This window comes from Sturnira hondurensis, unplaced genomic scaffold, assembly GCF_014824575.4.
Source record: "Sturnira hondurensis isolate 20B ecotype Veracruz unplaced genomic scaffold, ASM1482457v3 Scaffold0005279, whole genome shotgun sequence".
Lineage (NCBI taxonomy): Eukaryota > Metazoa > Chordata > Mammalia > Chiroptera > Phyllostomidae > Sturnira > Sturnira hondurensis.
Genome location: NW_028077910.1, coordinates 18426894 through 18439951, shown reverse-complemented (window position 1 = coordinate 18439951; position 13058 = coordinate 18426894). Strand labels below are relative to the sequence as shown.

The 13058-nt window shown below is 37.3% G+C and overlaps 1 protein-coding gene across 1 annotated transcript in view; it reads right to left on the bottom strand.

Annotated features, from left to right (window-relative positions):
• The window catches only part of GPR149 (G protein-coupled receptor 149), a 42895-nt gene that overhangs the window by 23900 nt on the left and 5937 nt on the right, over nucleotides 1-13058 (bottom strand). The window contains exon 3 of the mRNA XM_037046715.1: nucleotides 12033-12490. Within this exon, the coding sequence (XP_036902610.1) occupies nucleotides 12033-12490 (458 nt within the window). The remainder of the gene's footprint in view (nucleotides 1-12032; nucleotides 12491-13058) is intronic.

Below are 13058 nucleotides of genomic sequence, written 5' to 3'. Positions count from 1 at the left end.
TTTTTTTCAATGCATGGCAGTGAATATGGAGTATAGTACTGGACACCCTGAAGGGTTGAAAACTGCTTGTTGACCAGGTATAGTTATCTGTGGACTCTGGAAAACTCTTGGCCACTCACATAGGCTTTTCTCATGGCCGAGTTCTAATCAATACTCTGTGTGGCAAATTCCCCAGTACTCAAGGGTCCTGTAATGCACAGGCATATGCTTGAGAGACAGAGGTGCTACAGCTGCACCTGATCGCTGGGGAGGAAAGAAAATAAACATATAATAAGAAATACCAACTGAGGCAATTATATAGGTTAGGCCATGGAATCTAAAAGCTGGATTTATGTAGCTGTCATAGAGAAAATTCTTAATACTCTGGACAGAGAAGCTTTATGAAGTCAAATTCTGGGGCAGTGCAATGCATGAAGGAATTATAGATCATAGTATCTTAAGGCTGGAAAAGACCTAAGGGTTACTTGTTCCAAATTTTCTATTTTTCTTGAATGGCTCATTTTTCAGGTGAGAAAACAATGGCAAAGAGCCCGACCAGGCTCACATAATCAGTCCCATAGTCAGAGCTGGAGTCCAAATTCTGCCCAAGAGCAAGAAAATCATCCAGGGTTCTAGGGGCTTGCAAGTATAACTACTCCTGTGTGTCAGGGTAGAGCTAACCTAGTTTGATGCTTGGAATTCCATCACCAAAATGACTACTCTGTTTAGCCATAGTGTAATTATAGAATAGTTACAGCACTTCTCCTGTGCAGTAGAGGGATGATATGTAAATCATTTCTGACTCTCCTTCACCTTCTCTTCCGCCCACTTCTCCTGTGGGCTTCCACCAAATAGACATGTATATAACCTACAACCTCAAATGCATATTAGTGGTTTTGTTATTATGGTTGTATGCATGCCTGTGTTTTGAGAAATAGTATATCTTGAAGGGTATAAGTGTGTTTCTCAAAGGATGTAAGTATATAGCACATATCAGAGCTTAGGGGTTGTGCGTGGGTCAGGCTGTGTCTAGAGATTTGGGGTTTACGGGTGGTTAGGTAGAGAAGTTATTTACTGAAAAGAAACTTGAAGTATTCCTGCTACAGGGCAGGGAAAGGCTGATGACTTTGGAGGTTATTCCAGGAACCTCTGGGAGATGGAAAATCCAGAGAAGGCATCAACGTTTTGTGCACTAGTGGTGAGTACTAAGAAACTTGAAACTTGGAAGAAGAACTTTTCCTGTAAGTATGACACACTTGGGTCCTAACTCATAAAAATTCAATGAATCAGCTATTTGTTCTCCGTAAAATTTCGATAAACCAATCACTGCCCCCTCTCAATGACTGCCTGGTCCTCTTGCAGCTACTGGGTGGAGTGGACAGGGCAAGAAGAGAGGCAAAAGAGAACCCAGGAGTCCAACATTCTGGGCAGAACTTGACCGGATAGCTTACCGGCTGTGTAATTTTAGGGCAGCCCCTTTTTGTGTTCGTGGCCCATCACGTCTTCACAGGGACTATGCCCTTAGGAACTGGTTGAGGGACAGACATAAATCTAAAGTTCTCCGATGCAGTAACTTTCACAAACTTCTGTAACTTTCTGACTTTTTGGTGCAGATAAGGAGGAATGACTAATGGTTCTTAACAAATATTAGTTGAATGAATACATGAATAAATACATATTTAATGAATAATAAATGAATAACATTTGAAAGATGCTTCATTGTTTCAGTTTGTTTCACCTTAATGCCCTGTGAGGTGACTATTTTTATTCCCTCTCAGTTGAGGAAACTGAGGGTCAAAAAGAGGTCAAACGATAGTCACAGAGCAGAAGGAAGTGCCAGCTGTGGAGCACTTGGCTCTGCCTCCGGAGGCCCACAGTTAAAACTTAACACAGCTGCGAAGAGGTAGACACTGTGTCGGCAGACCCAAGAACACCTGTCTGCCCTGTTCACAACCACACAGACGCAGCCTGGCCAGTTCCCACCGAAAAGATTCAGACTAGACCCCCAGGAAATCCTCAGGGGAGGGAGGAGGGAGGGGTGCTGTTTAGGGATGGGACTGCTGATCACAGGAGGGAGGGGTGCTGTTTAGGGATGGGACTGCTGATCACAGGAAGGGGGCTGTTTGTGCAGACATTTTAAAAGAGATCAGAATTCCACAGTTGAACCTGCATTAATCTCCCTGACTGCACAGGGAGGTGCTTTGTCATGCAAACCAGCTCCTTAAGACAACAGTCATCCGGTTCTCAGGAGAGACCATCTATCACCGGTTGAGTCCACCTACAGCTTGCCTTAGAGAGACTGCATTCTAGGTGGGTAAGAAATCCCTATGAAACACGTTGCTGAAGAAATCACAGGACTAGAAACAAAAAAGGAGACACAGCCAATGCACATTGAATCCTCATGGAACTAACACTAAGATTTGTCATCTAAAATATTAATTTATAATTGTTCTTGCAAAGGCAATTTTATAATTAATTAAGATTGTCTGAATAGTAAATATTTGATTTTGTTTCATAATTAATTGATTAATTATTTTTTAGAGAGAGGGCAAGGAGAGAAAAAGGAGAGAAACACCAATGTGAGAAACATTAATCGGTTGCCTCTCACATGAGCCCTGAACAGGAACCAAACCCACAACCTAGGTGTGTGCTCTGACTGGGAATCGAACTGGCAGCCTTTCACTTTGCGACCTGTTGCCCAATGAGGCCATACTGGTCAGGATGAGAGTCAATATTTTTAAAGTATATAACAATTTATATATTTACCTCCTGTTCATCTGTCATAAATTCACTTTTTCTTTTAGAAGAAGGATTGAAGTGTACTTTTCTCTTTCTCCCTTTAAAAGAAATACCTGACAGAACCCTGGGATTATGCATACTCAGAACCTTAGCATTAAAACGCTACATTTTTAAAAGTGTAATTGAATATATATATAAACAATACCTATCACTGTGTATTTTGAACAGAAATTTTATACCCAAATGAATATGCAAAGTCCCTGGACTCTCCATGCCTCTGCGTGCTGAAGTGTGCTCTCCTCCCCCAAACCCTCTGCAAGGTGAACTGCTGTAGACAGCATAGTACGTCTTTGTTGTTTCCTTTTCATCTTACTCATTAATGTGTAAAAATATTAACCAGCATTCATATCAGAACTATATCTATTTGCCAGTTGCAACTGTAGGTTGGCTATGAATTTAAGAATTTGCCAAAATCAATGAAAGCATTCTGTGAGAATCAAGTGGCTATATGGAATTTACAATAAAAAGTAATGTCTATTTTAACATTATTTGTAAATCGTGTGCTACATGTCTTTTATATCAGTAACATTTATAATTAACTTATGTAGTTTTATATACCTACATAAAATCCTAGGTATACATGCACACCAGTGGAGTATTAGTCTCATTTCATTTCACTTGTTTCTCAAAGCAAATGAAAACATCTTCCATTACTGTCTAGAGGGAGGTTGAGATTAAGCAATATATGTGAAAGTATTTTACACATGGCTACCTGCTGCACAAATAATAATTGCAATAATGATTAAAGCACCGTCTTCCTTCTGATTCAGACATTTTCGAAGGTTTTAAAAGGAAAGGACATTTACTCTTTGAAGTAAAGACTCATTGGGAAAGTGGGTTGTTTTGTGGAGCTAGTAGAGTTGTATCAATTTCATTAATCTCTGATATTTTTCTTGCTTATTTGTATGGCCTTTTATCCTAAACTAAAAAATGGGTCATTTAGAATGGTTATTTCTATTTGTATCTGAATTGAAACCATTATGTTTTCCAAATATACACAGCTGAGAGTGGGAAGCTTTGAGTGTAATTTTTCTAAAAAAGAAAAGGCAACATTGAAACATCATGGGAAAATGAGGTAAGCAGATTATAATTACTAAAACTGAAATTTGGCTGAAATGACAAGTTCAAAAGACCAACTATTTCCATATATGCTATTGGGTCTTAAATAATTAAAAGTAGCCATTACTCACCAATGTGGGAACTGACTCAGAGGAAGCCATACCGTTTGTTCAGTGATGCTCACAGCTATTATCACTTGATTGAGTTGGCAGGCAGAGGAACGGATCAAGTCACCCCTGCTTAGCTTTCCCTATTTGTTCAGATTAAAGTGTGAAATGATGTCTCATCTCTGTCATAGAGCTGAACGGGACTCCAGGATAAAAATAAAAGGTGGAGGAAGGGATGTAATTACAAGTGGGGCAAACTTTCTTATTACTTTACAATTTTGGTTTATAAATTTCAGATTAGTAGTGCTCACCCAAAGTTTCTCATTGGAATCATTGATTTAGAAAGTGTCAAACACTAGAGACAACCAGCTGAGACCCTCCTTTGGCTGGTCTGAAGTGGGGTCTGGGTACTGGTATCTTTTTCAGGTACTTCATGGAATTGTTAGATTCAGAAAGGTTGAGAACAACTGGCTGGATTTAGGATATTTTCCTTCATAAGATATACTCCTCCAAATATCTGGCTGACTAAGTATATGTCAAAGCTTGTATCCATAATGTGAATATCTTGTCAAAGATTCAGACAACGATGATTTTTTTCTCACCCTTGTACAAAACTATAGTTCTCATCTTAATGTGGAGCCTAAAGCAATGCTGAAAAGTGAATAAATACTACTATAAGGTTAATATTTTAAAGATAAGAAAAATCAGTTAGAACTAATGTTTTACCAAAATTGTTTAAAACTGTCAATCATCATTTAGTGTAATAACTATCACCTTTGTTCTCAGACTAGTCTTGGACTCTCCCTTTCTAATTACTCTGAATTTTGTCTTAAACCCAAATCCCTTCTAGAATTTAACTCTCTGCATGGGAATCAAAATTCTTGTAGAGTGTTTTCAGAATTGTTGGCAGCTTCCCTCTGGCTTAGAGATAGATGGTCCATTCACCCAGGTATGATGGTTGGAAGTATTTGGCCTGAGATCCCTTTGTGTCACTACTAAGAAATTCTTGCCATCTGCAGCAGAAAGAAAGACGGAGCTCCTACCCTTTGTGACAGCATGGATGAAACTGGAAAGCATTATGCTAAGTGAAATAAGCCAGGTGGTGAAAGACTAATACCATATGATCTCACCTTTAACAGAAATCTGATCAACAAAACAAACAAACAAGCAAAATATAACCAAAAGCACTGAAATTCAGAACAGGCTGACAGTGACCAGAGGGGAGAGGGGAGGGAATTTCAGGGGAAGAGGGAAGGGTTTGAAGGAACTAGTATAAAGGACACATAGACAATAACAAGAGCAGGTGGAGGTGGGAGGGAGGAGGGGAGGGTTGGGGGAGGTGGGCTGGGATGGTGGTAAAGGGCAGAAAACTGTACTTGAACAACAATTAAAATAAAAAAAGAAATTCTTGCCATCTGACATCTGAGTTCTTTTTACCAAACAGAAGAAAAATAACTATTACAAATACCTAAGTCGTCTCCACACTCCAGGTTGAAATACACAATTGCTTTCACTGACATTTGTTCATTAATTCAACAGTGTATTAGAATCCCTACTATGTGACATACATATCTGAAGTTTTCTCTGCTTGCTTTTATATTTTAATATTGTGTACATGCGTAAATGGTTTTATATATTTGAAATCATTTACATTACAATGTTGAATACACATAGCAGTCCTATTAGCTTACTAAGGGCCAGAGAGGTTGCATTACCTGACTTAGATGATATTTCATGTGACATGTAGTGGCTGTGCCCCATGGGCCGTCTAGGGGAGGGGCTTCACGTCCTCCCCAGTGCTTTTCCTTGGTGCTTCTGAAGTCACTGGAGTCTGCTTTTTAATGGAAACCAGTGAGTTAAACTCCATTTTAAGATAAATTCTCTGGATGTCTCTTCTACAAGATCGTCATCCCAATGCTCCTGTATAAAACCGTGGAGCCTCCCCCGAGGATATGGCTCTATATGCTATTGAATTAGGTGACATTATTTCTGGGTGATTCCTGCCACATTTTTACTGCAATGAATCAGAAGGTGTAAAACCATCTTCCTAAGATCATGAAATTAAGTTAAATTCAGTTGATAAGTTCTTCATAAGTAATTTTAAATATCTTTAAGAGAAATTTCAAGATATTGAGTAAACTTGGAGAAATGAATCTATATTGTCTGTTTATCTTTCTTCTTTTTTATTATAAGATTGTAGAGATGAAGGAATTATACAAAGAAGATAGACTTTGAAGCCTGGCAGATCTTTTACTGAATGTGTTTTCTTTTTATTTTGCATGTCTAAATTCTGTTTGTTCTTTGGTGTCAGTTTAAATATCTGGTACTTTGCTAAGTCTTCAGTAGGTTTCCAGTTTGACACACAAATACCCTCTACTTATTACATACTCATTTATTTTTTTTCTCTTCTGTGTTATGAATTAAATTTATAATGACAGAATGTCTGCTTTTTTAACTGCTCTATCTACCACCAACACTGAGCATAGTGCCTGGCACCTTAGCATAGATTGAAAGAATAAATAATGGGTAAATGACTAAGACTCTCAAATGCAGTGTATTATGCACTGTACACCGAAATAAGTATTTGATATGCATTATCTTATCTAGTCTTCACAATACCAGTCTTATTATTTCCCCATATTATCAATGAGGATACAAGGGTACAAAAAAGTAGAGGCGAGACTGAACTCCGGCCTACCTGTTTCCAAAACTCAAGCTCCAATCGCAACATGCCGTAAGAGACTAGAATGAAAATACATCATAATCTACTATTAAAACAAAGGGTTTTGAATATCATTTTGTTCAGGGTAATATGTACTCCCAATATATAGACATTGGTAAGATATTTATTGGATTTTGACCCTAAAATGCTATAGAAATTTTGCTGTTTCACAGGATGATAAATGTGCTTCAGTCCTGGTTTTACCACTTATAGCTTTATGATTCATGGGCGGAAGGGGCGGGTTGGCTCAAGAAGTACCTTCAAGGACAAAATTTAAAAAAACGCTATTTTCTAAAACTCTTAAACATTTTTTCCTTTTATTTTATAACTGCTTAAAATTGGTGACTATTATCAATCGGTGACTTGTTAGTAAGTGCTATTAATTTACTAGCTGTTTCAAAACTTTCCTAGTTTTGCAGATGGTGTCAGTGGACTGAAATTAGATTTCTAAATCATGGCTTAGGAGATAGGAAAGATGGCTCTTGGATCTAGATCTAGTCATTAAGGCAGAATCTGTGTTTGCCGAGACGCAAGGCAGTGTTTTCTAGTTACTCTGCTTGAAGGTATATTTCACTACAAAGTAGACTGTTTAGCATATTTTTGCCTTGCTTTGCTAACACTTTCATCTCACAGAAAGTATAGGTGGTAAAAGGGAACAGTTTCTTAGAATCTAATTCTGAACAATAAGGAGAAATGACTGGCAAAATTGGAAAAGTTGGACACATAAGGAAAAAAAAATGACCATTTCTAGAATCCATACTATCTGGAAGGGAAATTAGATAAAGTATACACTTTTAAACTTTCAAAGGAAAAATGTGAAAAAAAAGACAGATATGAGTGCCAAGGCTATAATCCTGGCTATATAAATGTAAGTAATGAAGCTAAGGAAGAAAAAAATATTGTATCCTGTAATTCAGTATAGGTCAGGTCAGGCTTAACGGGGATCTATAGAACAAATGACTCATTGCCAAAGAGAGAATCACTGGTATGAGGAAGGCTAAATTAAGATAATGATCTGTGGCTTATGGAAATAGTAAGGGCATCAAAGAGGGTCTTTGGAAACATGTTCAGATCAGAAGATGAAGGAAAAGGGCAGCTATTGCTTACAGCAAACATCATGAAGTCAGGGAAGGATGCAGAAAAGTAGATATCCTCAGTTCTAATTTCCTCATGTGCCCTTTGTAAAAAAAACCTTAGAATATATAAAGGTCTTATATAGCTCAACACCAAACAGAAAATCCAATTAAAAACTGGGCAGAGGACCTGAACAAATGGACAACAGATAACTGCAAAGATATTCAACTTTATTTGCTGTTAGGGAAATGCAGATCAAAAGTACAAGGAGATACTATTTCATACCTGTTAGAATAGCTATTATCAACAAGACAGGTAATGAGTGTTGGACAGGTAGTAAGTGTTGGACAGGTAATAAGTGTTGTAGAGAAAAAGGAAACTTCATTCACTGCTGGTGGGAATGTAAACTGGTATACTCACTATAAAGAAAGTACTGAGATTCTTTAAAAAACTAAGAATAGAGCTACCATATAACTCAGTAACCTCTCTTCTGGGTATCTCCCCCTGCAAATTTTAAACCATTTATTTGCAAAGATATGCACCCTATATTCATTGCAGCATTATTTACAGTGGCCAACACATGGAAACAACCAAAATGTCCTTCAGTATATGATTGGATTTAAAAAATGTGGTATATATATATATAATGGAGTACTACTCAGTCATAAGAAAAGATAAAATAGTGTTATTTGTGACAACATAGATGGATCTTGAGACTGTCATGCTAAGTCAGTTGGGAAAACCTCAAGTACTATATCATTTCACCCATATGTGGGATATAAAACTGAAAGCAACACATGAACAGACAAGAAAAACAAACAAAACTCATAGTATGGTGGTTATCAGAGGGAAGAGAGCTGGGGAACACAGTAAAGGACAAAGGGGGGTGAATATGTGGTTGTGGGAGAAGATTTGACTTCAGGTGATGGGCACACACTGCAATACACAGATGATGTATCCCAGACTTGTACCCTTGAAACCTGTACAAGCTTATTAACCAATGTCATCCAATAAATCTAATAAAAATAAAGGAAATGCTTGTGAGGATAAAGGAAGTACAATTTAATTTAAAACAAGAAATAATAAAAGAGAACCTTACTACTGCCAGAGAGTTCAAGATTTCTTTCTCAAAAGAGTTGCACTCCAGTAATGAGGACAAGTTGCTCTGTACACATGGTTGAAGACCTTTAAGCTCATGGGAAATTGAACACTGGAAATACACAAATATTTCTCATTTTTCAAGTGGGAAAAAGTAAAGTCAATATAGTAGGCAAATGATATTTACATCTATTCCTGGAAAGGTTCTAAGATCCACTGATGAAAGTTTGAGAACCAAGAAAAAGCAGTTTTAAGATGATGACACAGTGTGAGTTCACTAAGACCATGTCTAATTAGACCAATTCCTTTCTTCCTCTTGGCTGTTGGCCTTATCATTCTATCTTCTATGGTCTAAGAGTACATTGTTTATGTTCTATGTGCTGTCCTCAGGGAAAGTACACCTTTTAAGAGGTATCTTTGAGAGTCTACTTTCTGCACTGGGCTGTGAAGGCAGGGAACTTGCATTTTTATATCTATATTGTTCCTATGAATAATATGTATTGACTATATAAACTAATTAACAGCTAATAAATTAAATGCATTAGAATATTTTAGTATTTCATCAAAACATCTCATTATATCCTAATGATAACCATACTAACAAATGGAGGAAAATATATTGATTGCAAAGGCAACTAGAAAGATTAATAACTATTGAAACAAAAATTTTAAAGGTATTTTTAAGTAAAAATGAACAGGGGACTTGTCTCTAACAGTGCAGAGCAGGCCTCTGTCTTTAGCCTTGTCTTGCTGCGCATTTAAAGTCAACAGTTAGATACAAATATAAAGGGCGACTTATTAAACCATGAGTGATACACATTTGGGAAGACATTCTACAAGTCAGATCTTAGAATTAGCATCGAAAACCATTTTCAGTCATATTAGAAAAGGCTATTGAAAGAAATGGAAAAATGGGCTAACCAGAACAAGAGAAAATGAACAGAGATATAATTGGGTCCAAAGAACAGACCACTAATGTACAAAATGGCTAAGCAGCAGCATGAACAAAAGGGCTTTAAGGGTGATAGCTGATGTTAAAAACACCAGCAGTACAATGGCTGCTGAGTGAGTGAATGTGATCTTAAGATGCGTACAGGGGTGTCCAACCTTTTGGCGTCTCTGGGCCAGGCTAGAAGAAGAAGGGTCGTCTTAGGCCACACATTAAATACATTGTGACATGTAACCATAAAAAAAATTTCATAGTGTTTTAAGCACACTTATGATTTTGTGTTAGGCCACCTTCACAGCCATCCTGGGCTGCATGTGGCCCATGGGCCATGGGTTAGACACTCCTGCAAGAGAAGCATAGCTCATAGAGTGAAGGAGGAAAGACAACTTGCATATTTTGTTTGACTCTGGCTTTTATGTAATTAAAAGGCTATGGGCTGCTGTAAGTGAAACTGAGGAAAGTAACAGTATTTAGTGAGCTGAGATGAGAAAGAAGGTAAAGACTGGCTAACCATGTTCCACTAAGTTAACAGCAAGGGAAAGAGTAACAGTGTGGTCTGGACGGACCCAAGAGGCAAACAGAGGACATGATGGGGCTCATCAAAATCATGTGGTCAAACTTTATTTTGAACTTCTTTAAAACTGTGAAACATTTAAGAGAGCATTAAGGAGAGATACACCATACGGAAAGCTATAATCACTATAAGATGAGAAAGTGAACTATTGCCAGCGCCCCAGGGTACCCCCACATATCCTTTTTTGATTATTATCTTTCTGAAAGCAAACACTGCTCAGACTTCTGTGAAAATCATCTCCAAGCTATTTTTAAATGGTTTTACCATTTTCCATATATTCCTAAACCATTTAATTTAGTTGGTATTATTATATGGCCATATAGTGAATGCATTATTTCTAGCAGATATTTCTAGAATTACGGTTTTGATTCCAGAGTCTAGATGCAAATGGACTTTGAGTTGTATTAAATCATGTAGGAAAATGCTTCTCTTGCTAGCAAATCAATAGTGCAAAAAGCAAGCAAAAATTTAATTCCCAGATATGAAGGTTTGGAGCAAAGAACAATCTTATATCAATAACACATGACAATTTCAATAAGATAAAAAGTATCTCTCATGATTCTAGGCAGGTCAGAATCTGAGAGAAAATGGGATGTGATTAATGTACAAATTCTTTCACTTTTATAGAAATCGTGAAAACTTGCCCTGGCTGGTTTGGCTCAATGGATTGAGTGCCAGCCTGCAAACCAAAGGGTTGCCAGTTTGATTCCCAGTCAGGGCACATGCCTGGGTTGCGGGCCAGGTCCCCAGTGGGGGGCGCATGTGAGAGGCAACCACACATTGATGTTTCTCTTCCTAGCTCCCTTCTGTACCCTCTCTCTAAAAATAAATAAGTAAAATATTTTTAAAAATTATGAAAACTTTCGCCCTGGCTGGTGTAGCTCAGTGGATTGAGCACGGGCCTGCGAACCACCGATCGCGGTTCGATTCCCAGTCAGGGCACATGCCTGGGTTGCAGGCCAGTTCCCAGTGGGGGACACATGAGAGGCAACCACACATTGATATTTCTCTCCCTCTCTCCTTCCCTTCCCCTCTCTCTGAAAATAAATAAATAAAATATTTAAAAATATAAAAAAATAAATGCATTTTAAAAAATTATGAAAACTTTCTTTCATCCTTAAAGAAATGGAATATTCGGCAGGGCTTACAAAGTCTCACTTGGGTGTATTCTGGAACAGGTCTTTATCTCAGTGCTGAATAGTAGAGGGACTAGTTCCAGCACAGTTAACAGGCAAGATGTCTCTCATAGGTACAGCAGGACTACCCTCCTCACCTCTAATTGTATAAATATTTGCCTTTATGTTAGAAAAAAGAAATCATCTCTTGGGGACTTGTGGAATACTTTTAGGGTAAAGGAAAATTAAAACCTACAAGTCAACTAATTTGAAACAAGTTCTAAGGGTCTGGTCTGAATTTAGACAGATTGCTTGACCTATAATTGTCAAAGAGCCTATTTAACTCTGCCAATCCCCAAATATATAGATTTTTGAGTGAAAATGTAAAACTAATTTTTAAAAAATCTTGAAATTAAATGTAGTATTGTAGGAATTAATTGAGGCAAGTGTAATTAGCCTAAGACTTGATTGAATTGAATAAGCAGCCAATAATTTTTTCATGCCTATCATAATTGGTTTCACTTTAATTTCACACGAACGACAATCTTTACTGTACCTGCCGTGGGGTTCTTTCTGATTTACTCCTACACCATTCCCAGTCTGAAAGCTCTGGTTTCTGACTCTCCTCATGAGAAAGTCTTCTTTCTGGCCCTTCCAAAAAGGTAGTTTCTTCATAGTGAGTGTCACCTTCTGATTTTTTAAAGAGCAGTGGATCAACACCCTTTTCATTGTGGGAGTCTTCTTTGGCCTCTGGGCTGTCCGTGTTGGTGCTTTTGTTAATGCCTTTTAACGCGGAGCTGTCCAGAGAGGGGGTGGTGCTGATTTCCACTTTTATGGCATTGAGGATGTTACGAGTGCCTCTCTGAGAGTCTTTTGTAGTTTTGCACTCATAGTTCATGAGATTGTGATAGGATGTGGAATTCCCATCATCATCATAGTAATCTTCATGTGCTATTTTATAAATTCCATAACTTCGTTCAAATGATATATTGAATTCAAAGCCTCGTCTCTTGGCTAAGTGAAAACAAAACAAAACAAAATTCCATGGTTAAGGCAGTAGATATAAACAACAATTGAATATACATAGCAAATAAAGTTAGGGAAGTGTATTCAACCTCACTACTGTGAATTTAAAAACTATCTTCATTTACTTCTTGTCAATTATGCAAAGCAATTATGCCTCCCAAATTCAAGTCATTTTTTTTAACTCTGTGCCTAATTTTTCTCACTTGCATAATGAGGGGCTTGAAATACATACAGTGCCAAGAACCTTGCAGTCTTTAAAGCAGTTTTATGTATCAAAAATTAAGCATAAATTGTCATACACATTCAATTTTAGTTTTGGCCTTTCAGTATACCAATTATCTGTACATTTCTTTACTTGGGGATAAATATAGTTTATAAATTTTATTTGCTAGAAATGAATTATTAAATAGTTCTTAATATTATGTGAGTTATTCAGCTTACACCTTCAATAGACGTAACTGCTTTAAATATTTTGATGTATAACATTCCTGACATTTGTTTATAAATACATACATTAAAAATTAAGCAATGCTGTAACACAGTTTTTAAACTTTGA